Raw genomic sequence first — 24,970 nt, 5'->3', positions numbered from 1 at the left:
CGTGAGCTCCCCAGAAGCCATGATGATGGCCAGGTTCGCCATTCGATTACAGCTGCAGACAGTATGCGTCTCGGAAGCTTCAAGCATCACACAGCCAGATGGCGTCCACCTACCACCCTTTGCATCTGTTCTCCAGGAAACGCAGATGGGGCTCTCAGACTTCTGCTTTGGCTGAAAAAATCAAAGTCCCTGGTCACCTGAGAATCCTTCTTGAATGGATGCAGTGTGGCCAACCTGAAGTCATCTGGGGCAAGAAGATGCAGGTATGCTCTATAGGGGATGGAGGAAAACGCTGCCATTTCATTGTGCAGTCATGAGAAGAAATGTCTTGGATGTCAGATCTGTCTCTCCCACTGACTTGGTCATAGCTAATGTAACTAAACTCTCTGTAAATATTCCTGCGTCAGTGTTACTTAACCTAACCTAAATCTTGCCTGCTGATGAATGGAAGAACGCCACATAGAAATAGGAAAGTTTACTCCTCTAGAGGTGGGTTTTGAGGATTAGCTTAAGTTGCTAGAAATTGTGGAAGCTTGCCACCTTAATGGGTGCCTATTAAAAATGAGAGTTAAGCTATTCCACTGCCAGGTATTTATCCAAAGTACGTGAAAACATGAATGTGTAAAGATACTTGCACCCCTTTGTTCATTGCAGCGTTATTCACAATAGCCAAGACTTGGAAACAACATAAGTGCCCATCAATGGACAAATGGATAAAGGAGATGTGGTATATATACACAATGGAATACTACTCAGCCATAAAAAAGATGAAATCTTTCCATTTGCAACAACATGGATGGTCCTTGAGGGTATTATGCTAAAAGAAATAAGTCAGAGAGAGAAAGTCAAATACCGTATGATCTCTCTCATAAATAGAAGATAAAGACAACAACAACAACAATAAACAAACACATAGATACAGAGATTAGACTAGTGGTTACCAGAGTGGAAAGGGGGAAGGAGGAGGGCAGAAGGGGTGACAGGGTACCTGTGTGTGGTGATGGACAGTAATTAGTCTTTGGGTGGTGAACATGACATAGTCTACACAGAAATCGAAATATAATGATGTACACCTGAAATTTATATAATATTATAAACCAACGTTACCTCAATAAACAAAAATAAAAGTTAAGCCCACTAGGGGATGGGGAGTTCTCAACGGGTAGATGGGGGCTCAGTGGAGACCTCTTCACAAACCTTGATGTTCTCCAGAGTATAGATGATTGGGTCGGAGAAGCCATCTTTCTTCTTCCCGGTCATGATGCCCCCAGCGATGCGAGAATTCATCTTCAGCTTCCTCTTGGAGTTGCCCAAGAAGGTCCGAGGGTCTTGGAAGAAGCTCTCATCCAAAACAGACTCCATACCCGCAAAGGAGACAAATGCCACCCCAGTGGTCCCTGCGATTTGCCCCAAATGCAAAAAAAAAAAAAAAAAAAGGGAATCATTTGCTCAGTATTTATTAGTATATGCACTGTAATATCCCATGCATTCCTGCACCTTCACTGGCCTGCTCTGAGGATTAAAACATGGGTGGGCTTCTGGTTGGTGACCCTCATAGAACCATAGAAAAAAATCCTGAGGTGCTATCACCTGGAGAAATCTTGGCTATACTTAAAAACAAATTTGAATTTGTGTTTTTAAAGGACGATTCAACTCAGCAGTGGAAAATAAGTTCCCCTCCCACATTTGTGGTCATTCTTGTTTAATCTCTTTGGTGGGCTTCCACTTTCAACGTTGGGGGTCTCCCAGGATGTGTCCCAGGTCTGTGCCCTCCAGAGAGCATGTAGATCAGGGGTGGTGGACAATGTACAGGCTTATCTGGCCATTGCCTGTGTTTTGTAAATAAAAGTTCTATTGCAACGCAGCCACACCCGTTCATTTACATATTGCCTGTGAATGCTTTTGCCCCACAACAGTAGAGTCGCATGGTTGCAACACAAATTGTATTGCCCTCAATGCCTAAAATATTTACTAACCTGCCCTCTACAGGAAAAGTTTGCCAACCTTTGATACAGATTAGTGCCGTCTGCTAGAAACATAGTATGAGCCACATGTGCAATTTTAAATTTTCTAGTAGCCACATTTCAGAAAAGTAGAAAACGGGTAAAATTCATTTTAATAATATATTAACTCAATACATGCAAAATATTATCATTTCAACACATGATCAGTAGCAAAAATTATTATTATATTTTTGTGTGTGAGGAAGATCAGCCCTGTGCTAACATCTGCCAATCCTCCTCTTTTTTTGCTGGGGAAGTCTGGCCCTGGGCTAATATCCGTGCCCATCTTCCTCCACTTTATGTGGGACGCCGCCGCAGCGTGGCTTCCCAAGCGGTGCGTCAGTGCGCGCCTGGGATCCGAACCGGCGAACCCTGGGCCGCCGCAGCGGAGCACGTGCACTTAACCACTTGCGCCATCGGGCCGGCCCCTAGAAAAATTATTAATGAGATGTTTTACATCCTCTGTTTTTTGTACCAAGCCTTTGAAATTTGGTATGTATTCTATGCTCACAATCTAGCCACATTTCAAGCGCTCAATAACAAAGTGTGGCCAGTGGCTGCTGTATTGGACAGGGAAGGTTTCAGTACTCCAGTATTGTGAGATTATTTATTTAATGTCTGCCTTCCCTAGCAGATGGAAAACTCCCTGAGGGCATGGGCTATTTCTGCCTCTGCCATCAGAGATTCCCTCACCACCTGGCACAGGACTTGGGACCTAGAAGGTGATGGATAAATATTTGCTGATTGAATATACCACAACCACCCTCCTTGATTCTCAGGAGCGGGTCTGTACCTGTGGATTCAGATTCTTCAATTGTGGAGCACCAAATCTTCATCTCATCGCCTTTGGCTTTCAAGTTAAAGATGGTGTTCTCCTCAGCGCATTCTTTGTTGATAACTTGGGTCTTAATATCTAGAAGGAGAAAGGGAGAGTTTGCATGAGGTCACCCAGAGAGTGGGTCCTGAATTTGGTTTCTGTCCAAGAAGGGTACGCATCCATAGTCGCAAGCAAAGGAGAGAACAGAAAGGCCAATTCATCACGGGAAACCTCTTGAGCCCCTGATGATTGGTAGGAGGATGGTAGCACCAAACATATGAGAAACTCGGGTGGATCCATAGGCGTGAGCCCTCACATCATAGGGGGTGCATGGGGAAAAGATGGGATTGAAGTCGACAGTGATGGAAGGCGACAGAGTTGTGACTCTGGCTACTCCAAATTTAGGCAAGTTTTCCAAAGCCAAAGGAATAGAAAGGGACCCGGGCAAGCCCAGTATGGTGGATGAGGGCTTGGGTTCTGCAGTCAGATGGAGTCCAGCCCTGCTACTCACCAGCTGTGCAAATTTGAGCAAAGACTTAACCTCTCTGAGCCTCAGATTTCCCACCTGCAGCATGGCAATGATTAAAGGACTCTTATTGAAAACAAAATAGATAATTCTACCAGAGGTACCCTCGAAAAATATCAGCCAGATAATGCCATGCATTTTCTCAAACTCTCCAATCCCACCCCCCATCTTACCTCAAATAAAATCCTGAGTCCCTACCTTCGTCTACAAAATCTGCACTCCCTTTCTGTTCTGACCCCTTCTGCTGCAGCTTTCACCGGCCTGCTCATTGTTCCTTGAACTCACCAAGTGTTCCAAGGAACACACTTGCTCTGTCTCCCAATATTTACACGGCTCCCTTCCCTCAGGTCTCTGCCCCAGTGAGACTTCCCCTAACCGCACTATATACAATAGCAACGCTCCCACTAATCTTGACCCTCTCGAGCCTCCTTAGCGTGCTGTATTTTTCTCAGTAGCACTAGCTCTATCTGGTATGCCATAGGTCTATCACTAAAATATAAAATTCACGAGGCTAGTTTTGTTCAATTCTGGTGGCAGTTCACCAAACACTCTATTTCCACCTCTTGGCCTCCTGGGCACCCATGAGGATGGAACTACCCGGGATTATGTGACTGATACTGGAGCTACACCAGGAGTGGGGTGCTGCCGTTAAGGCGTACAGTACCCGAAATTCCCACGCAGTCACCCACCAAGCACGTTCAGGGTGGTAAATCCATAGCTGTATCAGTCAGGAGAGGATTGGGCATGCAGCAGTAACACACAACCCCAAATCTTAGTGGGTTATAAATAATTATTGATTTCTCATTCATGCTTTGTGTCCATCGTGAATTGACTTGGGGCTGTGCTTTGTGTTCTCCTTGCCCTGGGACCCACACAGATGGAGACATTGTGATCTGAAACACTGCCTGTCCCTAGAGTAGAGGGAAAGAAGGCTCTGGAAGGTCTCACACCAGCAACTATTCCATTCACAATTCACTGGCTTAAACTCATCACAAAATTCCACCTAACCCCAAGCCAGGGAGTACAATCCTAACGTGGGCCCAGAAGAAAGAGCTCGAAATATTTGAACACAGCAAACGACTATCATATCTTAACACCTGGCACACAGTAGGCAGTCAACGAATATTTATTGAATGAATTAACGACGCCCTCCAAACAGTGCCTGGCCACAAACTCTTAACACAATGCCTGATGCTCAATAAATGAGAGATGTCATTACTATAATAGGCTTGCTTTGTGTGAGTTCAGAGGTTAGAAACAGTCAGGGAAACGGTATATGGAAAAGACATGGAGAATCACATTGCTGAAGTCACCCCTCAAAATCAGCGCCCAGGTGTGAGCTTGCCGTGGAGGATATAGCCTACCTAGGCGTTCCGTCTGAATAGACTGACTGACATTCTCTGAGGATTTCAGGAACGCTGCCAACGTGGTGTTCTCCACGGTCTCCAGTAAGACTATGGCCAGGGTGGACGTTTCTTCTTTGGTGAAGGTGGACCACGTGGACGTTTGCTTAAGCACAGAGGTAACACTCTCAGCCGTATTCTGCAAAGAAAGGTGTATTTGGTCTCTCTCTCTCGTCAATGAAATAGCAGCTGTCCTCTCTCATCAAGAGAATGGGTTGCAGTCAAGGGAAGGATGAGGTGTGGCTGTTAACGGGTAGGGAATTTCCTTTTGGGGTGATGAAAATGTTCTGGAACTAGATAGTGGTGATGGTTAGACAACGTTGTAAATGTACTAAATATCATTAATGGTTACCAGAAAAAAAGGAATGGGACTATTGATAAACACAACATTGATGAATCTCGAAGGCATTATGCTGAGTGAAAGAAGCCAGACTCAAAAGGCCATGTGATTCCATTTATATCACATTCTTGAAAAGACAAAGCTATAATGACAGAGAACAGATCAGGGATTTACAGGGGCTAGTGGTGGAGGGAGTATCTGATTGTAAAGAGAAAACCCAAGAGAGTTCTTGGGGGAGATGGAACTGTTCTGTATTCTGATTGTGGTGGTGGTTACACAAATCTACTCAGGTGATAAAACTCATAGGATTGTAAAGAAAAGGGCAATTTTACTGCGTGTTAATTTTTAAAAACTTACAACTGTAATAAATTAAATATTAACTCACAGTCTATTAATTATAAAGAGGACTTTCTGCTCCGAAAGTGTCCCACAAGATGCTTGAAACTGGAAACACAATTACAAAGACTTCCTCGTTACCTTCGGAGAAACGACGGTGGATTTGTCCTCACAGGCATCGTCCAGGATGCTGAAGGTGGTGTTCATTAGTGCACAAAAGGAAACCTGTGCCCCGAGGGAAAAGCATTCGTGAGCATTGATCAGTCTATCCCCCAAGCATGTAAGGTACAAATTGGGCCATCAAGCCCACCATACAGGGTGGTCCCAAATTCCTGAGGTCTCGTGAGTCTCTCGAATTCTCGGAGAAATAAAAACTCACTATTTGATCAGAATTGGAACCACAGCTCCTTTCTCTTCCATGAACAACAACAACAACAAAAGAAACATAGACAGCAAAACCATTTAGTGGGGTAAAAAGATGGGGAAATGTGTGAAAAAACAGTGGTCCAAATGGAATAGTACTCAGCCGTAAAAAGGAATGAAGCATTGACACATGCTGCAACATGGATGAACCTTGAAAACATGTTGCTCAGTGAAAGGAGCCAGACACAAAAGACCACATAGCGTATGATTCCATTTATATGAAATGTCCAGAATAGACACATCTGTGGAGACAGAAAGTAGATGAGTGTTTACCAGGGGTTGGGGTGGGGGGAATGGGCAGTGACTGCTAGTGGGTACAGGGTTTCCTTTGGGGGTGATGAAAATGTTTTAGAGATAGATAGAGGTGGTGGTTACACATCATTGTGAGTACTAAATAACACTGAATTGTATAATTTACAATGGTGATTTTTTAGGTGTATTTCACCACAATGAAAAAAAGACATGACAATGGTCCAAAGTGCATGGCAATTCCAAAGCTAGTTTATAAGCTGATATTTAAAATAGTTACACCAATTCCTGAAGATGCTCATGGAGCCTTTACTCACTGGAGTGACTCCATTAGAGAATCAGATGTCCAGATTCCTCTTTGCCTGGCCTGGGGGCTATGTATCACACATGCATCCCATATCACACAGACGCAGCACCAACATCTTCACTAGTAATGAGACTCCAACATCCTTTCTTCTTTTAGTAAGAGAATTCCCAAGTTTTAGATGAGCAAATGTCCTCCCTTCCCAGCTTTCCTTGTAGCTAGGTGTGACCACATGACTAATTTCTGGCCAATGAGGTATAAGCAGAAGTGATACTGGGTCATACTCTTGAAGGGAAGGACAGTGCCTGTCACCTCCCCTTCTCCCTTGCCCACAAGCTGAAATGCAGATGTGATGGCAGGGGCTGGAGCAGCCATGTTCGACCACAACAAGGGAGTCTTGTGTTCATGATGACAGAGCATTATGGAGCCATCACATCGGCTCTCAGCAGCTTACACTCAGACTGTTACAAAGAGAGAAATAAACTGTTATCTGGTTTAAGCCATTGTATATTTTTGTCTTCGTTAAAACTGCAAAGCAACATCCTACCTAAGTGGCTTCTAGGACAACTTCAAGAGCTAGGAACCTTCAAAAATACTTACATATTCAGGCTCCACCGCTGCTCTCTCTTGGCATAGCTGGACCTGCTCATTGTTGGGTAACATATCTTCTTTACACTTGAAGGGAACCACTAGGACGAAAACAAAAGCAAGCAAATCAAATGTCAACCACAGAAAGATATTATTATTTACACAATCATACCCCATGCTGTAAATGCATCCATTGCCATGTTATACAACAGTGGAAGTGAACAAGCTACAGCTACACGCTACAACATCAGGGGCTTTGGGAAGTGTGATTATTGAGTGAAAAAGAGCAACTCTGGAAAATATCATATGATCTCACTTATATGTGGAATATTAAAAAAAAAAAAAAAGCCAAGCTCATAGATAAGAGAACAGATTGGTGGTTGCCAGAGGTGGGGGTGGAGGGTGGGCAAAATGGATGACGGTCGTCAGGAGGAACAAACTTCCAGTTATAAAATAAATAAGTCCTGGGGATGTAATATACAGCATGGGGACAATAGTGAATAATACTGTATTGCATATTTGAAAGTTGCTAAGAGAGTAGATCTTAAAAGTTCTCATCACAAGCAAAAGAAATTTTGTAACTATGTAGGGTGACGAATGTTAACTAGACTTATTGTGATTATTTTGCAATATATCCAAATATCAATCATTATGTTGTACACCTGAAACTAATAGAATGTTATATGTCAATTATATCTCAATAAAAAAAGATCATATGTGGTATGATACCATTTTTGTAAAGCTCCAAAGCAAACAAAACTAAGCAAGATATTGTTTAGGGATACGTAAATGGCAGGGTTTTTTTTAAGTAGGGGAATTATAAACACAAAATTCCGAGTGGTTCCCTCTGGGGAGAAGACAAGGATATACGGAGTGGAGAAGAAGCATGCAGAAAATGCAATGGCATTGATGATATTCTGGTTCTTATGTTGGCAAGGGCCTCGGATATATCCATTTTATTATTATACTTCATTGCCTCCATATAAATTACTTATATTTTTAATGTATCAAATAATCCATAATTTTAAAAACATAAACCTTTCACGGTTCCCCACTGTTCTCAGCAGAAAGACTAAAGTTCTTCACACAGCACACAAGGTCCTGCAGAATCTGACCTCTGCCCACCTGCTCAGATGCAGCTAATGCCATTCTCTTTGTCCTCAGTCTTTGTTAGCCTCAGGGCCTTTGCACATGCTATAACCTGTCACGCTGTGATCTCCACTCTTCATCTGCATAATCCCTACTCTTCCTTCAAGCTTCAGCTTAAATGTCACTTGCCTGGAGCATATTATATATCTCACTAATGGGGTATATAATATGCCAAAGGGCGTGACAGTTTTTCAATTATTAAATAATTATGTGTGTGCTCTCTACTTCCTTCCCTAGACTATAAGCTACATGAGGGCAAATATCATGTCCATCACATCCAGGATTGAATCCCCAGTACCTAGTGCAGGGGCCTGTTTGACTAATTAGTTAATTAATTAATGCTTCAAAAATAATTTATCAAATTAATGTATTAGTGAAAGAATATAAAAAGGGAGAATGAATGAAAGTAAGAAGAGGATCCAGAGCTTGGGTAGAGTGAGGATTTTACAACCAAAGAAAGACACAGATTCCATTGCCAAGACACATAAGGAGAGGATTACTTTCGCAGCTGAAGTTGCCATGTTTCCAGGAGCCTTCTGGATTGGGACGGAAGCCCACAACGCAGCTACAGCTGTAGGAGCCTGGGGCGTTGGTGCAGACAGAATCGGGACCACACCGTGATGGATCTTGGGAGCACTCATCAATATCTGCAAAGAACTCAAAAAGATCAAAAAACCCAGAGGAACAGGGATAGCCTTCTTTCCAGGGTTGACCAGCAAACCCTCTGCTCTCCTCTGCATCCCACTGCTTGGTCTGTGAAGTTCAGCTGTCCATTGCTTGGTGCAAAGCCATGGTGGCAGGTACAAAAGTAGCTCCTGGTGCGTGTTGGTGCACGTTGCATTGAAAAGGCACTTTTCACTGCCTTTGGCCGAAAGGTTACATATCAAGGCACTCATCAATATCTGTGGAGTGAGGCAGAGTTGGCCAACAATCCAACAAAGTCATGCTTCCCCTTCCAAAGCATAGCCTTGTCACTGAAAAATGGCGGCACAACAAGGGACTACATTTCCCAGAGCCCCCTGCATCTAGGTGGGGCCATGTGGTTAGCTTTCACTCATAGAATGGGAGAGGGTATGGCATATCACTCCTGGGCCCACGTGGTTAAGAAGTGAGTGTGTCTTCTCCCTCTTTCCCTGCCACTGGCTGAAACCAAGGATTCCAAGTTCCTAACCATAGGAAAACCAGAGATGCAAGAGGACTGGATCCCTGTATCACCTTGTGGAGGAAAGCTGCCTATTGACCAAGGATATCCATACTGGATGGTTAAGGGAGTAAGAAATTTCTATTACGTTAAGCTAGTGGTTCTCAACTGAGGGCAATTTGCCCCTCCAGGGGACGTTGGGCAATGTCTGGAGACATTTTTCGTGGTCACTGGGATCTGGGGGTAGATGCCAAACATACTGCCAATCCACTAATGCACAGAATAGCCCTACACACAACAAAGAACTATCCAGCCCAAAATGTTAATAGTGCAAAAGTTGAGAAACCCCAGCTTAACCAATACAGGGTGATGTATGGTCACTGTGGCAACAAGAGGTTACTTCTCCCTCTGAAGGTTTCTGATCCACAGAGGATATATGGAATAGAATGTCTCAGAAAAAAATAAATAGGAGGGGTCTGGCCCTGTGGTGTAAGTTCACACACTCTGCTTCAGCAGCCCAGGGCTGGTGGGTTCAGATCCCAGGCGTGGACCTACACGCCGCTCATCAAGCCATGCTAGGTCAGCATCCCACATATAAAGTAGAGGAAGATGGGCATAAATGTTAGCTCAGGACCACTCTTCCTCCAGCAAAACGAGGAAGATTGGCAACAGACATTAGCTCTGAGCCAATCTTCCTCACCAAAAAAAAAAAAAGAGAGAAATAAAAGTAATAAAAAAATGAATAGGAGGGAGGTAAGGACAAAACCTTTCATATTTCTATGTCATCTCAAAAAACATGAGGGATAAATAGGCACTGTCCACACTAGGGGCTTACACAAGTATATGGTATATTGCACCAGGCGATACCATGGAGAGTTGGTACGAGAAGTCTTTGTGATAGGAACGTAGACTAATTTGGAGGTCTCAAACGACATGGTTGGAAGGCATGGGGAAGTGGTTTTTTTCTTGGTATCACAGAAAACATCTCTAACCAAGGAGTGGGTTTCTTTTCACCGCAGGCTGCCCACTTCCAGAAATATTTAAGCATTGACTAAGTGAGCTCTTGTCAGACATACCACAGGTGCAATTTATATTTTGCATATAGAGCTGGACTAGGGGCATGGCTTTCAAAACTTTTTGGCCCAAGAAACCTTCCTTCTTGTGAAGTGAAACCCGAATAGGTAAGACAAATAAAAGAGGTGATAATTTGACTGAAAGGAGAGTGGAAGACCATGGCCTTGTTTTCTGGCCCTAGATGGGGATTCTGAAAGGTTCCTAGAGCCCTTAGAGCTGTGTTAATCTCTCTAAGATCCCTTTCCTCTTTATGCCTCTATTGTTCTGCTTCTAACAATGTCAGCAGCTAGTAAAGATCAACGAATGAGAAGAAATATAATATTTCTAATGAAAAGAAGCATGCATTTCCCCGGGGATTGAAGACTATAAAATGTGTTCTGCTGTATGGTAGACCCTCCGAAGATGGAGCCATCAGTTCTTCCATTTCCTGTATGCACATGTTGCTGTCCCAGTGAGATGGAGAGTTTATTTCCCCTCCTTTTGGATCTAGGCTGGCCCTGTGACTGTGACCAATAGAATGTGGTAGAAGTAACACTTGGGGACTTCCAAGCCCAGGCCTTATGAGAACTGGCAGTTTCTGCTTTCTTCTTCTTGGAACTTTCCTTCTTGGAAACCAACTGCCATGCTCTGAGGAAGCCCAAGAAGCCATGTGGAAAGGCCCACTGAGGGCCCTGCCAGAGATCAGCACCAACTACCAGTCACGTAAGCGAGCCTACTTTGGACCGGCCAGCCATCTTAGTGCCCCAGAAAAACCATGTGGTCAACCCATGGAATCATGAGCAAGAACAGATGGTTGTTGTTATAAGCTGCTGCATTTCAGAGTAGTTTGACATGCATTGAGAAGTCCTCAGCATGGCTGGGAGAATGACTGGTACATTTGAAAGCCTCTGGTTTCTCAGGGGTCCAAACATCAGGCAAAAAGAACCCAGGCAGGCAGGAGCAACTGTGTTCTCCCGGGATATTGGTGCAGGTGGAATTGGGACCACAAAGAGTCAAGCTCCTGGAACATTCATCCATATCTAAGCAGAAAACTGGTCTAAGTCAAAAGGATGAAGGATGCTGAGGCTGCAGCTGCAGTGCACAGCCCCACCACTGACTGAAGCCAATGGGTTTCCCTGGCTCTGGTCCCACCTTCTTAAACACATTTTTGTTGTTACAGAAAGGAAGCATTTAGAGGCAAGTTTATGACCCAGGCAAATCTTCTGATGAGGGTCCTCGCAGCTCAGGATAAAATCCAAACTCCTCATTAGAACAGGCAAGACCCTGAGAGTTTGTTCTCACCTACGCTCATCTTTTGCCTCTAAACCCTTCATAATTCACGATCCAGATTCATTGATTACCTGTGAATTCATGAAGGCTCATTATCTCCTCACATGAAGAAGAATGGTTGAGACCCAAAGAACTGACCAGCAGAGCCCAACCTAAACCACCAATGCATGAAATCAAGAGCTAAATGAATGGTGCTAGTTTTTACCCATTGACTTTCAGGGTGATTTGTTACTCAGCAATAGCTAACTGCTACAAATGGACCAGAAAAATCAGAGATGACTTCGAATATCTCTGACTCCAAGCCAAGGGAATGTGATAAGGGCTTGATCACTCCATGCCCTGCTGAATGAAGTCATCCTCCCTATAAATGAAGGAGGAAAACAATAGAACCACCCTAGACTTAGGAAGATGGAGCCATGGTGTCTTTGTGAGAATATCCTGGCTGCAGTGTGGAGGATGGATTTGAGAGGGGAAGACTGGAGAAAGGGAGAGACCAGTGAGGATGCTGTTACGGTACGGATGCAGCCTGAATAAAGGATGGAGAAGAGTGGAGAGATTCAAGACATATCTAGCAGTTAGATTCTCTGAGACTTGATGACCGATTTAATATGGAAGGGGAGGGAGGATGAGGGTAACTCTCAGGTCTTAATTCAAATACCTTTTAGGAAAAAGTGCTGAAGTTTGAGTCTGAGCTCTCCCTATAACACAGTATCTCTACCTCAGCATTACTGGCATTTGGGACTGGATCACATTTGGTCGTGGGGAGGCTGTTCTGTGCATTGTAAGATGGTTAACAACATCTCTGGCCTCTACCCACTAGAGGACAGTAGCACACACAATCCAATAACAACAGCTGTGGCAATCAAAAATGTCTCTAGACATTGCCAATGTCCACTGGAGAGAAAATCGCTATAGAGATGGAGCCCCCGCATTATTCGCAGGAACTGCCTGACCCACTGCTTAAGTCACAGTAGGCCCTCAACGGGAGTTCAAATCATGATTCTTCCACCGAATAGCTGTGCATCCCTTGGCAAGTCACTTCACCTCTCTGAGCCTCCGTGTTCTCATTCCTAAAATAAGGATCATGATCACTACCTAATAGGATCATGAAATGAGGTTTTTCTTAATTAAGTAGGTAAATAAAGAAGGGCAGGCCCTCTGTGCCTTCACAGGTGGAGTTGTTAGAGAAGAGCCCATCTCGACAGCTGCACCTATAGCTTCCTAAGGAGTAGGAACACTCAGAACGCTCTGCGAAGATCCCACTGGAGAGGCATTCATTGATGTCTAGGAGCAGTGGAGGAGAGTGAGCAGACAAAAGATTGGGTGTCTACAGTGAGAAACACGTACCCAACTCAATGATAGCTTTCCACCAAAGACCATGCCTGAGAGCCTGAGAGCATTACGTGTACAGGCAAAATGACCTGGATTTCCCAGGTTCCAGTTGGTTCCAGTAGGAGAAGAGAAACCGCGCAAACAGCTGCACTTGTACCTCCCTGGCAGGTTTTGGCAGATTGAGTTAAGACCACATTGTCGCGGGTTTTGAGAACACTCATCTATATCTGGATAGAGAAAGAGTCAGAGTTACAAAGTTGCCTCATCTTGTGAAGCCCATTGTATTTTCCAAAGATGGTTGAAACAGTGTTTCCCTCCCATATGTCCTTCATTCAGTGAGACCTTGGTACTCCACCCATCAAGTATTGGGGTCTATATTCCCTCCCCTGGAATCTGAGCATGCTTGTGACTATGGTGGAAGTGACACCAGGTCATAAAAATACCATGCTGAGTCAGAAGAATGTCATGATAGGTCGTAGAAATATAATGTAATTCCTTCTTCTCTTGAGATGCTCATTCTTGGAAATCAGCTGCCATACTTTGAGGAAGCCCAACCAGCCATGAAAATGCAGCTCAATGGGGAAGAACTAAGACATCCAGCCCGCAGCCCTGGGGGAGCAGCCAGTCAAACAGCCAGCACCACCTTGCCAGCCTTGTGAGTAGACCCTCTTCAAAGTGGATCCTCTAGCCTCCAGTTGAGCCAACTCAACTGACACTGTGTGGAATAGGGACAAGCCATCCTCTCCAAACTCAGCCCTAATAGCAGATTCATTCATGAGCATAATGAATGATTACTATTTGCAACTAAATTTGCAGGTGGTCTGTTACCCGGCAACAGATAACTCGGACACTTGCAAAGCAAATTCTAGGAATTTACTCATTGAAGGACCCATGGAATCGTGCAGTCGTGGAACCATGGGGTGGCTCTCCACAAATCTATTTCAACCCTGCTCTGACAAGTTACTCGAAATAAACCCTTGCTAGGTACTTGTTATAGAAGCACAACTTCAAGGCAAGTCTCCTATAGCTCCCTCCCAGATCACAGGGATGCTCATTCAGCTTTGTTTCAAGTTGTAAAACATTAGAAAAACCTAAGTGCCTGCCAATAGAAGGATGACTCAATTTGGAGTTGACATAAAGAATAAGGTACATATTCCTTCATTCAACAAATACATATTAAATACTCACAATGTATCAGTCACCATACTGGGGGTCAAAGACATAGAGTAGACAAAATAGTTGCTGTAGTATCCATCATTTTCTATATGGTTAATATTGATTTCACCCCAAATTTAAACACCAGGGTTCATCAGCACTACTGAGCTGACTGAATAACCCATGAACTGTAGGCCAAAGATAAAGAACGATGTTTGGGGATCCCTGGAAACTAACTGCAAAAGTGATAGAAATGCATCATCTTCTTCAGAGCTCAGCAAACTACATCCCATGGGTCAAATCCAGCCCACCATCTGTTTGTGTACATAAAGCTTTATTGGCACACAGACACATCCATTCATTTTTGTATCATCTCTGGCTGTGTTTGCACCACCACTGAGTGGTCATGACAGAGATCATACGACTTGCAACTTCCAGAATGTTTATTATGTGGCCCCTTACAGAAAAATTGCCAACCTATGGTCTTTTTCAGAGGAATAATCAGATTTTTACTGTCAAGAGGAGAACTGGGGTTTAAATATAAGGAATGCTGACAGAGAACTTAGCTCCTTCTGGGAATTATGTTACTTTATATTATTTATGTTAATATAGCTCTTAATACTGCACATGTGCCTAGCACACTGCATACATTATTGCATTTAATCTTCCCAACTATCCTTGGAGTTGGATACTCTTATACGCCCGTTTTACAAATGGAACCATTGAGGCTTATAGAGATGAAATATATTTCACCAACATCTCTTAACTAGAGTGTGGCAGCTAAGTAACATGGTTGAGACACCCTCAGTAGAGTCAGAAAGACCTGGGTTTGAATCCCAGTTCAACTGCATGACCCTAAAAAAGTCATTTCAGCTCTCCAAGCCTCAGTTTTCTCATCTGGACAATGGAGATCATCAAAATGCCTATAGTCCGTTTAATGTGACATTGCACATAAAGCACTTCACACAGGACCTGGCACTCTGTAAATGTTGGAAATTCTATCTATCTCCATGGAAAGGCGGCCAAACAGTGGGCCCTCACAATGAAATCAGTGGGTATTTCTGGATATTGACAGGGAGCATGATTTTAATTTTAATTTTCTTCCTAATGCTAGTCTATAATCATTGGAAATTTTAGTGGCCAGGAATAATTCTCATGATGAAAGAAATAGAAAGTAAGAGCGAGAGAGAGAGAAAGGAAGAATGCAAAGAAGAAAGAAAGAAAGGAAGGGAGGAGGGAGGGAGGGAGGGAGGAAGGAAGGAAGGAAGGAAGGAAAGAAAGGAAGGGAGGAAGGAAGGAAGGAAGAAAGAAAGAAGAGAAAGAAAGAAAGAAAAGAAAGGGAAAGAGAGAGAGAGAAAGAAAGAAAGAGAGAGAAGCGAGGGAGGAAGGAAAGCAGGAAGGAAGGAAGGAAATAAATAATTAATATTTGGGGCAAAAACAAAAAGCATCTGTATCTGCTACCCAGCTAGATTCCACCTGCTTTTCCGACCACCTTTGAGGGGATGTGAACTCACCCTTGCATTCCACTCCTGGGCCCACGAACTGTGTCTCTCCGGTGCTGGACAGGAAGCCTTGTTCACAAGTGCAGTAGTAACTGTCCAAAGTGTTGGTGCAGGTTGCATGAGCTGGGCAGATGGTGGAACTCGCACACTCATTCACATCTAGGCAGCGTAGAAGGAAAAGGTTGCGTTAGCGCCCCAGAGCAGGGCTGCAAGGGAAGGCAGCATTTGAGAGTGAAGGAGACCACTGTGGGTTGAATTGTGTCCTCCAAAAAGAAGTGTTGAGTTCCTAAACCTGGTCCCTTAGAATGTGACCTTATTTGGAAATAGGGTCCTTGTAGATGCAATTAAGATGCAAGTTAATGTGGGATCATGCTGGAGAAGGATGGTCCCTTAATCTGATATAATTGGTGTCCATATAAGAAGAGGACAAGAGGCACAGAGACAGGCTTGGGGAGAACACCATGTGATGACAGAGGCAGAGATGGGAGTGATGCATTTACAAGTCAAGGAACACCTAAGATTGCGGGCAACACCAGAAGCTAGGAGAGAGAGACAGAGCAGATTCTCTCCCAGAGCCTTCAAAGAAAGCACGGCCCTGCTGACACCTTGATTCCAGACCTCTGGCCTCCAGAATGTGGGACAATAATTCTCTGTTATTTAAGGCCGCCAGTCTACAATATTCTGTTATGCAGCCCGAGCTTCCTAACACAATGGACAAGAGAATTCATCTCTGTGTGTCTCAATTTCCCCATCTGTCAGACGAGGATAATAATACCCACCCCACAAGGTCATTCAGAGGATTAAATAAGGTGACCTCTGGAAAGCGCTCACCACAGAGCCTGGAACACAGTAAGTACTAGGCAAGCAAATCTTAACTAAAATAAAAATTAACCACTAACATGTCGAGCTTTCTTTGTGGCAGGTATTGCCATAGACCCCTTACATGTGTTAGCTCCATGAATGCTCATAGCAGCCCTATGAGCTATAAACTAATATTTCCACTTTTCAGAGGAGGAAACTGAAACTCAAAAATTGTGCAACGTCGCATAGATTGTGAAAGGCACGAGGATTGGAATCCGGGTTCTGTCTGTCTCTGGAATATTTGCATGACAGCTTCTCAGGCTGTCTTGAGTGCCAGAGTCTGGAAATTTGGTGATTAAATCAATGTCTGTCCTACGCAAGCCCTCCTTGAGCTGCCAGAGGTTGCAGCCTCATTTGGAGGCAGAATGTCATGGTGGTTGTGAGCATGGGGTGTGAAGTCACTCTTGGGCACACTCAGATCCTGACTCTCCTACCTCCTATCTATTATATGGCCTTGGGAGGGTGATTCCACCACAGTGGAGGCTCACAGTCCTTGTCTGTGAAATGGGTGTAGAATATGACCAATACCGTCAGGTTGTTGGGAGGACTGAATGAGCACACGAAACAGAGAGCTTAGTGCCTTGACTGGGATCCTGCCTCCAGCCTTTTGTACCTGGTGTTCCCTCCTCCTGGAACATCCTTCCCCAGATACCCAATCTCTCACTCCCTCACTTCCTTTAGATATTGTCTCAAATATCAGCTTCTCAGCACGGCCTCTTCTTACCACCGTGTTAAAATTAGAAACCCACCTCCGGAACTTTATATCTACATTTCCTGCCTTATTTGTCTTCATCTCCTTTAGGTATCCCTAACACACAATATGTTCGTGCTTCTATTTTTTATCTATCTCCCTGCAAACAAGATGATAATTTCCAGGGGGACAAATATTATTGCCTGTGTTATTCACTGCTGTATTCACCATTCCTAGAATAGAAGCTGCTGTATTGTAGATGCTCAAGTAGTATTGGTCGAAAGGTGCAGGAATGAATGAATCAATGAGTGAATGTATGAATGAATGATTATTAGCATCAGCTTTGCAGAAAAGTCTTTGAACTCAGCCGAGACATGCCCCTACTCATCACCCACCACTGCTGAATTTGCAAACAGAATTGGACCTGATTCCCCAACAGATCCCTCCACCTACTTTCACACGTCTCTCCTGGACCGCGGAATCTCATGTTTCCACTGCTAGAAACAAATCCTGGGTTGCAGACACAATAGTAGCTTCCAGGACTGTTGTGGCAAGTCGCATGCTCTGGGCAGGCTCTGGAATCCACACATTCATCCACATCTAGAGAGTGAAAGAGAAAACCCGGGTTGAGGCAGACGAGGAAATGAGAGCAGGAGACTGCAAGTGCAGACTTGCTCTACATGTTCTTATCTTGTGGCACACAGCACTGAGGCTCCCCACTACCCACATTCTCCCCTTCTCCCTAACCTCCCTTGCTGTTAGGTGGGACCATGAGAATAAATTCTGGCCAATAATATGTAAGGAAAAGGGTGATGAATAATTTCAAAACGTAATGATCACAGATTGCACAAATGGCCGTATTCTTTTTTTCTTGGCATAGAGAAAAAAGATATGTTGAAGTGCGAAACCGGGTCTCTGAGAATGTGACCTTATTTGGAAACAGGGTCTTTCTAGTTGCAATTAAGATGTAAGTTAACATGGGATCATGCTGGAGTAGGATGGTTAATCTTAATCTTATCTGATTGGTGTCTTTATAAGTAGAGGAGAAGGGGCACAGAGGCAGGCTTGGGGAGAACACCATGTGATGACAAAGGCAGAGATTGGAGTGATGCGTCTACAGCTCAAGGAATCCCAAGGATTGACGGCAACACCAGGTGCTGGGAGAGAGACACAGAGCAGATTCTCTCCTAGAGCCTTCAGAGAAACCACGGCCCTGCTGACACCTCGATTTCAGACCTCTGACCTCCAGAGATGTGAGAAAATAAATCTCTGCTGTTTAAGGCCGCCAGTCTATAATACTTGGTGATGCAGCCCAAGCTGCCTAACACAATGTGCAAGACAATTCATCTCTGTGTGTCTCAGTTTCCCCATCTGTCAGATGAGGATAATAGTACCCACCCCATAGGGTCATTCAGAGGACTAAATAAGGTGACCTCTGTAAAGCACCTACCACAAAGCCTGGAGCACAGTAAGTACTATGCAAGCAAACGTTAACTAAAATAAAAATTAACTACTAATATGTTGAGCTTTCTTTGTGGCAGGCATTGACAGAGATCTCTTACATGCATTAGCTCCACGAATCCTCCTAGCACCCCTATGAGCTATAAACTAATATTTCCACTTTTCAGAGGAGGAAACTGGGGCTTCACAATTCTGCACTGTCACATAGCTTGTGAAAGGCACAACGAGGATTGGAATCCAGGTTCTGTCTGGCTCTGGAATGTTTGCATGACAGCTTCCCAGGCTGTCTTGAGTCTCAGAGTCTGTGAACTTGCGGATTAAATCAATGTGTGTCCTACGCAAGCCCACCTTGAGCTGCCAGAGGTTGCAGCCTCATTTGGAGGCAGAAGGGCAATGGTGGTTGGGAGCATGGGGTGTGAAGTCACATCTAGGCACACTCAGATCCTGACTCTCCTACATCCTCTCTATTTGGCCTTGGGATGGTGATTCCACCACAATGGAGGCTCAGTTTCCTCGTCTGTGAAATTGGTGTAGAGTACAACCAATACCATCAGGTTGCTGGGAGGACTGAATGAGCACATGTATGAGAGAGCTTAACGCATTAGCTGGGATCCTGCCTCCAGGCCTTTGTACCTGCTGTTCCCTCCTCCTGGAACATCCTTCCCCAGACACCCAATCTCTCACTCCCTCACTCCTTCAATCTTATCTCAAATATCAACTTCTCAGCATGGCCTTTCCTTACCACTCTGTTAAAAGTGGTAGAATCCCATCCCCAGAACCCTTTATCTGCCTTTCCTGCCTTATTTGTCTTCATCTCCTTTAACTATTCCTAACACACAAGATGTTCATGCATCTTTTTTTTGTTATCTATCTCCCTCCACACTAGATGATAAGTTCCAGGAGAACAAATATTATTGCCTATGTTAGTCACTGCTGTGTCCGCCATCCCTAGAATAGAACCTGGTGTATTGTGGATGCTCAAGAAGTATTGGTCAAAGCGTGCATCAATGAATGAATGTATGAATGAATGATTCAGCCAAGACCTCCCCCGACTCCTCTCCCACCACTGCTGTCTTTGCAAACAGAATTGGACCTGATTCCCCAACAGATCCCTCCACCTACCTTCACATGTCCCTCCAGGACCGAGGAATCTCGTGTTTCCACTTCTAGAAACAAATCCTGGGTTGCAGAAACAATAGTAGTTTCCAGGGCTGTTGTGGCAAGTCGCATGCTCTGGGCAGGCTCTGGGATCCACACATTCATCCACATCTAGAGAGTGGAAGAGAAAACCCAGATCAAGGCAGAGGAGGAAATGAAGACAGGAGACTGCAAGTGGAGATTCGCTCTACGTGTTCTTAGCTCGTGGCACGCAGTGCTGAGGCTCCCCAATACCCACATTCTCCCCTTCTTCCTAACCTCCCTTGCAGGTAGGTGTCGTGGTTAAAATAAATTCTGGCCAGTGGTATGTAAGCAAAAGGATGACAATAATGTCAAACATAATGATCATAGCTTGCAGAAAGGCTGTAGTCTTTCTTTTTTAGCATAGACAAAAAAAGTACACTGTTTATTTCTTTGTTGTTGTTCATTTATTTGTGTCATACATACATCCATCCACCCATCCATCCATCCATCCATCCATCCATCCATCCATCCATCCATCCATCCTTCCATCCATCCATCCATCCATCCATCCATCCATCCATCCATCCATCCTTCCATCCTTCCATCCATCCATCCATCCATCCATCCAGCCAGCCAGCCAGCCAGCCAGCCATCCAGCCATCTATCCAAGCAGCTGTCCACCTATCTATCCATCCAGCTTTCCATCTTTTCATCCATCTTTCTATCCATCTGTTCATCCGTCTATTCATCCATCTATTCATCCATCCATCCATCCATCCATCCATCCATCCATCCATCCATCCACCCATCCATCCATCTATCCAAGCAGCTATCCATCTATCTATGCATCCAGCTTTCCGTCTATTCATCCATCCAAAAGATATCTGCCACGAGTGTGATACTTCAATGGCCCCATATATACCCCTGTATCCACACCTCAGGATGCAGGTTATGCAGTATGATGTAACTTTGACACTCCTCTCTTTAAATGTGGAGTTTGTTTCCCACCGCTGAATCCAGCTGGCCCTATGACTTCCATTGGCCAATTGAATGCAGCAGAAGTGATGTGGCGCAGTTCCTAACTTTGACCTCTAGAGGCTTCTTTGCTTCTGTTCATGCTTTGGGCCTCCTGATTCTGCCACATGAACAAGCCCTAAACTAGCCTAATGAAGGATGGAAGACATGGATCATCCCAGATGAGCCCCAGTCATGTGCGACAGCCCAGCCCAACCACAGCTGACCACAGACACACGAAGAATGTTTGAGACCCAAAGAACTGACCAGCAGAGCCCAACCTAAACCACCAATGCATGGAATCAAGAGGTAAATAAATGTTAGGTTTTTTCAGCCATTGTCATTCAGGGTGATTTGTTACTCAGCAATAGCTAACTGCTAAAAATGGACTAGACAAATCAGAGATGACTTCAAATATCTGTGACTCCAAGTCAAGGGGATGTGATGAGGGCTGGATCACTCCATGCCCTGCTGGATGGAGTCACCCTTCCTATAAATGAATGTGGAGAACAATAGAACCACACTAGACTCCGGAAGATGGAGCCTTGATGTCTTGGTGAGAACATTCTGGCTGCAGTGTGGAGGATAGATAGAGGTGACAAGACTGCAGAAAGGGAGAGACCAGAGGGGATGCTGCTGCAATACGGATGAATCCTGATCCAAGGATGGAGAAGAGTGGAGAGATTCAAGACATGTTTAGCAGGTAGATACCCCAAGACATGATGACTGATTTAATATGGAAGGGGAAGGGGGGTGAGGGTAACTCTCAGGTCTTAATTCAAATATCTTTTAGGAAAAAGTGATGAGGTTTGGATCTGAGCTCTCCCTAGGACAGAGTTTCTCTACCTCAGCACTACTGAAATTTGGGACTGGATCATTTTCATTTGCCGGGAGGCTGTTCTGTGCATTGTAGAGTATTTAACAGCATCTCTGGCTTCTACCCACTAGATGACAATAGCACACACAACCCCAACACCACCAGCAGCTGCAACAATCAAAAATGTCTCTAGATATTGCCAATGTCCCCTGAGGATAAAATCGCTGTAGGGACAGAGCCCCCTGTTACTCTCAAGTACTGCCTGACCCACTGCTTAAGTCACAGTAGCGCCTCAACAGGAGTTCAAACCCTGGTTCTTCCACTTAACAGCTATGCATCCTTGGGCAAGTCACTTCACCTCTCTGAGCCTCAGTTTTCTCATTCCTAAAGTGAGGATCATGATCCCTGCCTGAAAGGACCATCAAATGAGGTGATTCTTAAAGTAGGTAAATAAAGAAGGGCAGGCCCTCAGTGCCTTCACAGGCGGAGTTGTTAGAGAAGAGCCCAGCACGACAGCTGCACCTGTAGCTTCCCAAGGAGTTGGAACACTCAGAATGCTCTGGGCAGATTCCACTGGAGAGGCATTCATTGATGTCTGAGGAGCAGTGGAGGAGAGTGAGCAGACAAAAGATTGGGTGTCTACAGTGAGAAACACATGTACCCAACTCAGTGATAGCTTTCCACCAAAGACCATGCCTGAGATCCTGAGAGCATTACCTGTACAGGCGAAACGACCTGGCTTTCCAGGGTTCCAGTTGTTTCCAGTAGGAGATGAAAAACCGCGCAAACAGCTGCACTTGTACCTCCCTGGCAGGTTTTTGCAGATTGAGTTGTGACCACATTGTCGCGGGTTTTGAGAACACTCATCTATATCTGGATAGAGAAAGAGTCAGAGTTACAAAGTTGCTTCATCTTGTGCTACCGATTGTATTTTCCAAAGATGGTTGAAACAATGTTTCCCTCCCATAAGCCCTTCTTTCAGTGAGACCTTGGTACTCCATCCATAAGCAGTGGGGTCTATATTCCCTCCCCTGGAATCTGAGCATGCTTGTGACTATGGTGGAAGTGACACCAGGTCATAAAAATACCATGCTGAGTCAGAAGAATGTCATGATAGGTCGTAGAAATATAATGTAATTCCTTCTTCTCTTGAGATGCTCATTCTTGGAAATCAGCTGCCATACTTTGAGGAAGCCCAACCAGCCATGAAAATGCAGCTCACATGGGGCAGAACTAAGACATCCAGCCCACAGCCCTGGGGGAGGAGCCAGTCAACAGCCAGCACCACCTCGCCAGCCTTGTGAGTAGACCCTCTTCAAAGTGGATCCTCTAGCCTCCAGTTGAGGCTCAACTGACACTGTATGGAAGAGAGACAAGCCATCCTCTCCAAACTCAGCCCTAATAGCAGATTCATTCATGAGCAATATAAATGATTGTTGTTTGCAACTAAGTTTGCCGGTGGTCTGTTACCCAACAATACATAGGTTCAACACCTTGCAAAGCCAATTCTAGGAATTTACTTCCTGAAGCACTCACAGAATTGTGCAGTCATGGTACCATCGTGGGGGGCCCTCCCCTAATTTCCTTCAGCCCTGCTCTGCCAAGTCACCCCAAATAAACACTTGCTATGTACTTGTCACGCAAGCACACCTTCAAGACAAGTCTCCTATAGCTCGCTCCCCATCATTGCACCTCTCCTAGAGAGATATCTGGAGCTGCCACTGTACATCAACATAAGATCACAGGGACGTTCATTCAGCTTCGTTTCAAGTCGTAAAACATTAGAAAAACCTAAGTGCCTGTCAATAGAAGGATGATTGGAGTTTAGTAAAGATTAAAGTTCGTGTTCCTTCATTCAACAAATATCTATTTAACTCACAATGTATCAGGTACCATGCTGGAGGTCAAAGACATACAGTGGACAAAATCGTTGCTATAGTATCCATCACTTTCTAGATGGGGAACATTGATTTCACACCAAATTTAAACACCAGGGCCCACCAGCACTACTGAGCTGACTGAATAACCCATGAACTGTAGCTCAAAGATAAAGAAGGACATTTGGGGCTCCCTGGAAACCACAGTGATAGAAATGCATTCTCTTCTTCAGAGCTCAGCAAACTACATCCCATAGGTCAAATCCGGCCCATCACTTGTTCGTGTAAATAAAGTTTTATTGGCACACAGCCACATCCATTCATTTTTGTATCATCTATGGCTGCTTTTGCACCACAACTGGAGCACTGAGTAGTCATAACAGAGATCATAAGCCTTGCAGTCTCCAAAATATTTACTTTCTGTTCCCTTACAGAAAATTTTGCCAACATCTGGTCTTATTCAGAGGCATAATCAGATCTTTACTATCAAGAGAATAAGGGTCTAAATATAAGGAATGCAGACAAAGAACTTAGCTCTTTCTGGGAATTATGTCAGTTTATATTATTTACGTTAACATAGCCCTGATACTGGACATGTGCCTAGCACACTGCATACATTGTTGCATTTAATCTTCCCAACTATCCTGTGAGATACATACTTTTATACACCCGTTTTACACATGGAAACATTGAGGTTTAGAGTGATTAAACATGCTTCCCCAACACCCCTTAACTAGAGTGTGGCAACTAAGCCACGTGTTTGAGAGACCCTCAGTAAAGTCAGAAAGACCTGGGTTTGAATCCTAGTTCAACTGCATGACCCTAAACAAATCACTTCAGCTCTCCAAGCCTCAGATTTCTCATCTGGACATTGGAGATCATCACAATGCTTACAGTCAATTTTATGTGACGATGCACATAAAGCCTTTCTCACGCAGGCTGGCACTCAATAAATGTTAAAAATTCTTATTATCTACTGGAGAGGTGACTGAAGGCACACCCCAAAAATGAAATCAGTGGTTATTTCTGGATGTTGACAGATAGTAGGATTTTTATTTTCATTTTCGTCCTAGTGCTAGCCTCTAACCATTGGAAATTTTTGTGACCAGGAATAATTCTCATGATGAAAGAAAGAAAGAAAAAGAGAGAGAGAGAGAGAAATGAAGAATGAAAAGAAAGAAAGAGAGAAGGGGGGGGAGGGAGGGAGGGAGGGAGGGAGGAAGGAAGGAAGGAAGGAAGGAAGGAAGGAAGGAAGGAAGGAAGAAAGAGAGAGAGGCAGGGAGGGATGGAGGAAATCATATTTGGGGAAAAAACAAAAAGCACCCACATCTACTACCCAGCTAGCTTCTATTTGCTTTTCCTACCACCTTTGAGGGGGTATGAACTCACCTTTGCATTCCACACCTGAGCCCCTGAACTCTGTCTCTCCGGTGCTGGACAGGAATCCTTGTCTGCAAGTGCAGTAGTAACTTTCTGGAGTGTCGGTGCAGGTTGCATAAGCTGGGCAGATGGTGGT

At 44.4% G+C, this 24,970-nt stretch overlaps 1 protein-coding gene across 1 annotated transcript; it reads right to left on the bottom strand.

Moving 5' to 3' along the window:
- LOC131401602 (adhesion G protein-coupled receptor E1-like) lies at positions 1–24,970 on the bottom strand (the record flags this gene model as incomplete). The annotated part of the gene is made up of 13 exons (XM_058536883.1): positions 1–171; positions 1,198–1,397; positions 2,797–2,916; positions 4,711–4,888; positions 5,567–5,650; positions 7,002–7,090; positions 8,639–8,795; positions 8,860–8,950; positions 13,112–13,181; positions 19,747–19,893; positions 22,053–22,172; positions 22,295–22,450; positions 24,844–24,970. Coding segments are annotated over 13 exons (1,710 nt in total), but the record flags the coding sequence as incomplete, so codon positions are not given.

Source organism: Diceros bicornis (assembly GCF_020826845.1).
Source record: "Diceros bicornis minor isolate mBicDic1 chromosome 12 unlocalized genomic scaffold, mDicBic1.mat.cur SUPER_12_unloc_1, whole genome shotgun sequence".
In the NCBI taxonomy this organism is placed as follows: domain Eukaryota; kingdom Metazoa; phylum Chordata; class Mammalia; order Perissodactyla; family Rhinocerotidae; genus Diceros; species Diceros bicornis.
This window is presented reverse-complemented; position numbering and strand designations above follow the sequence as displayed.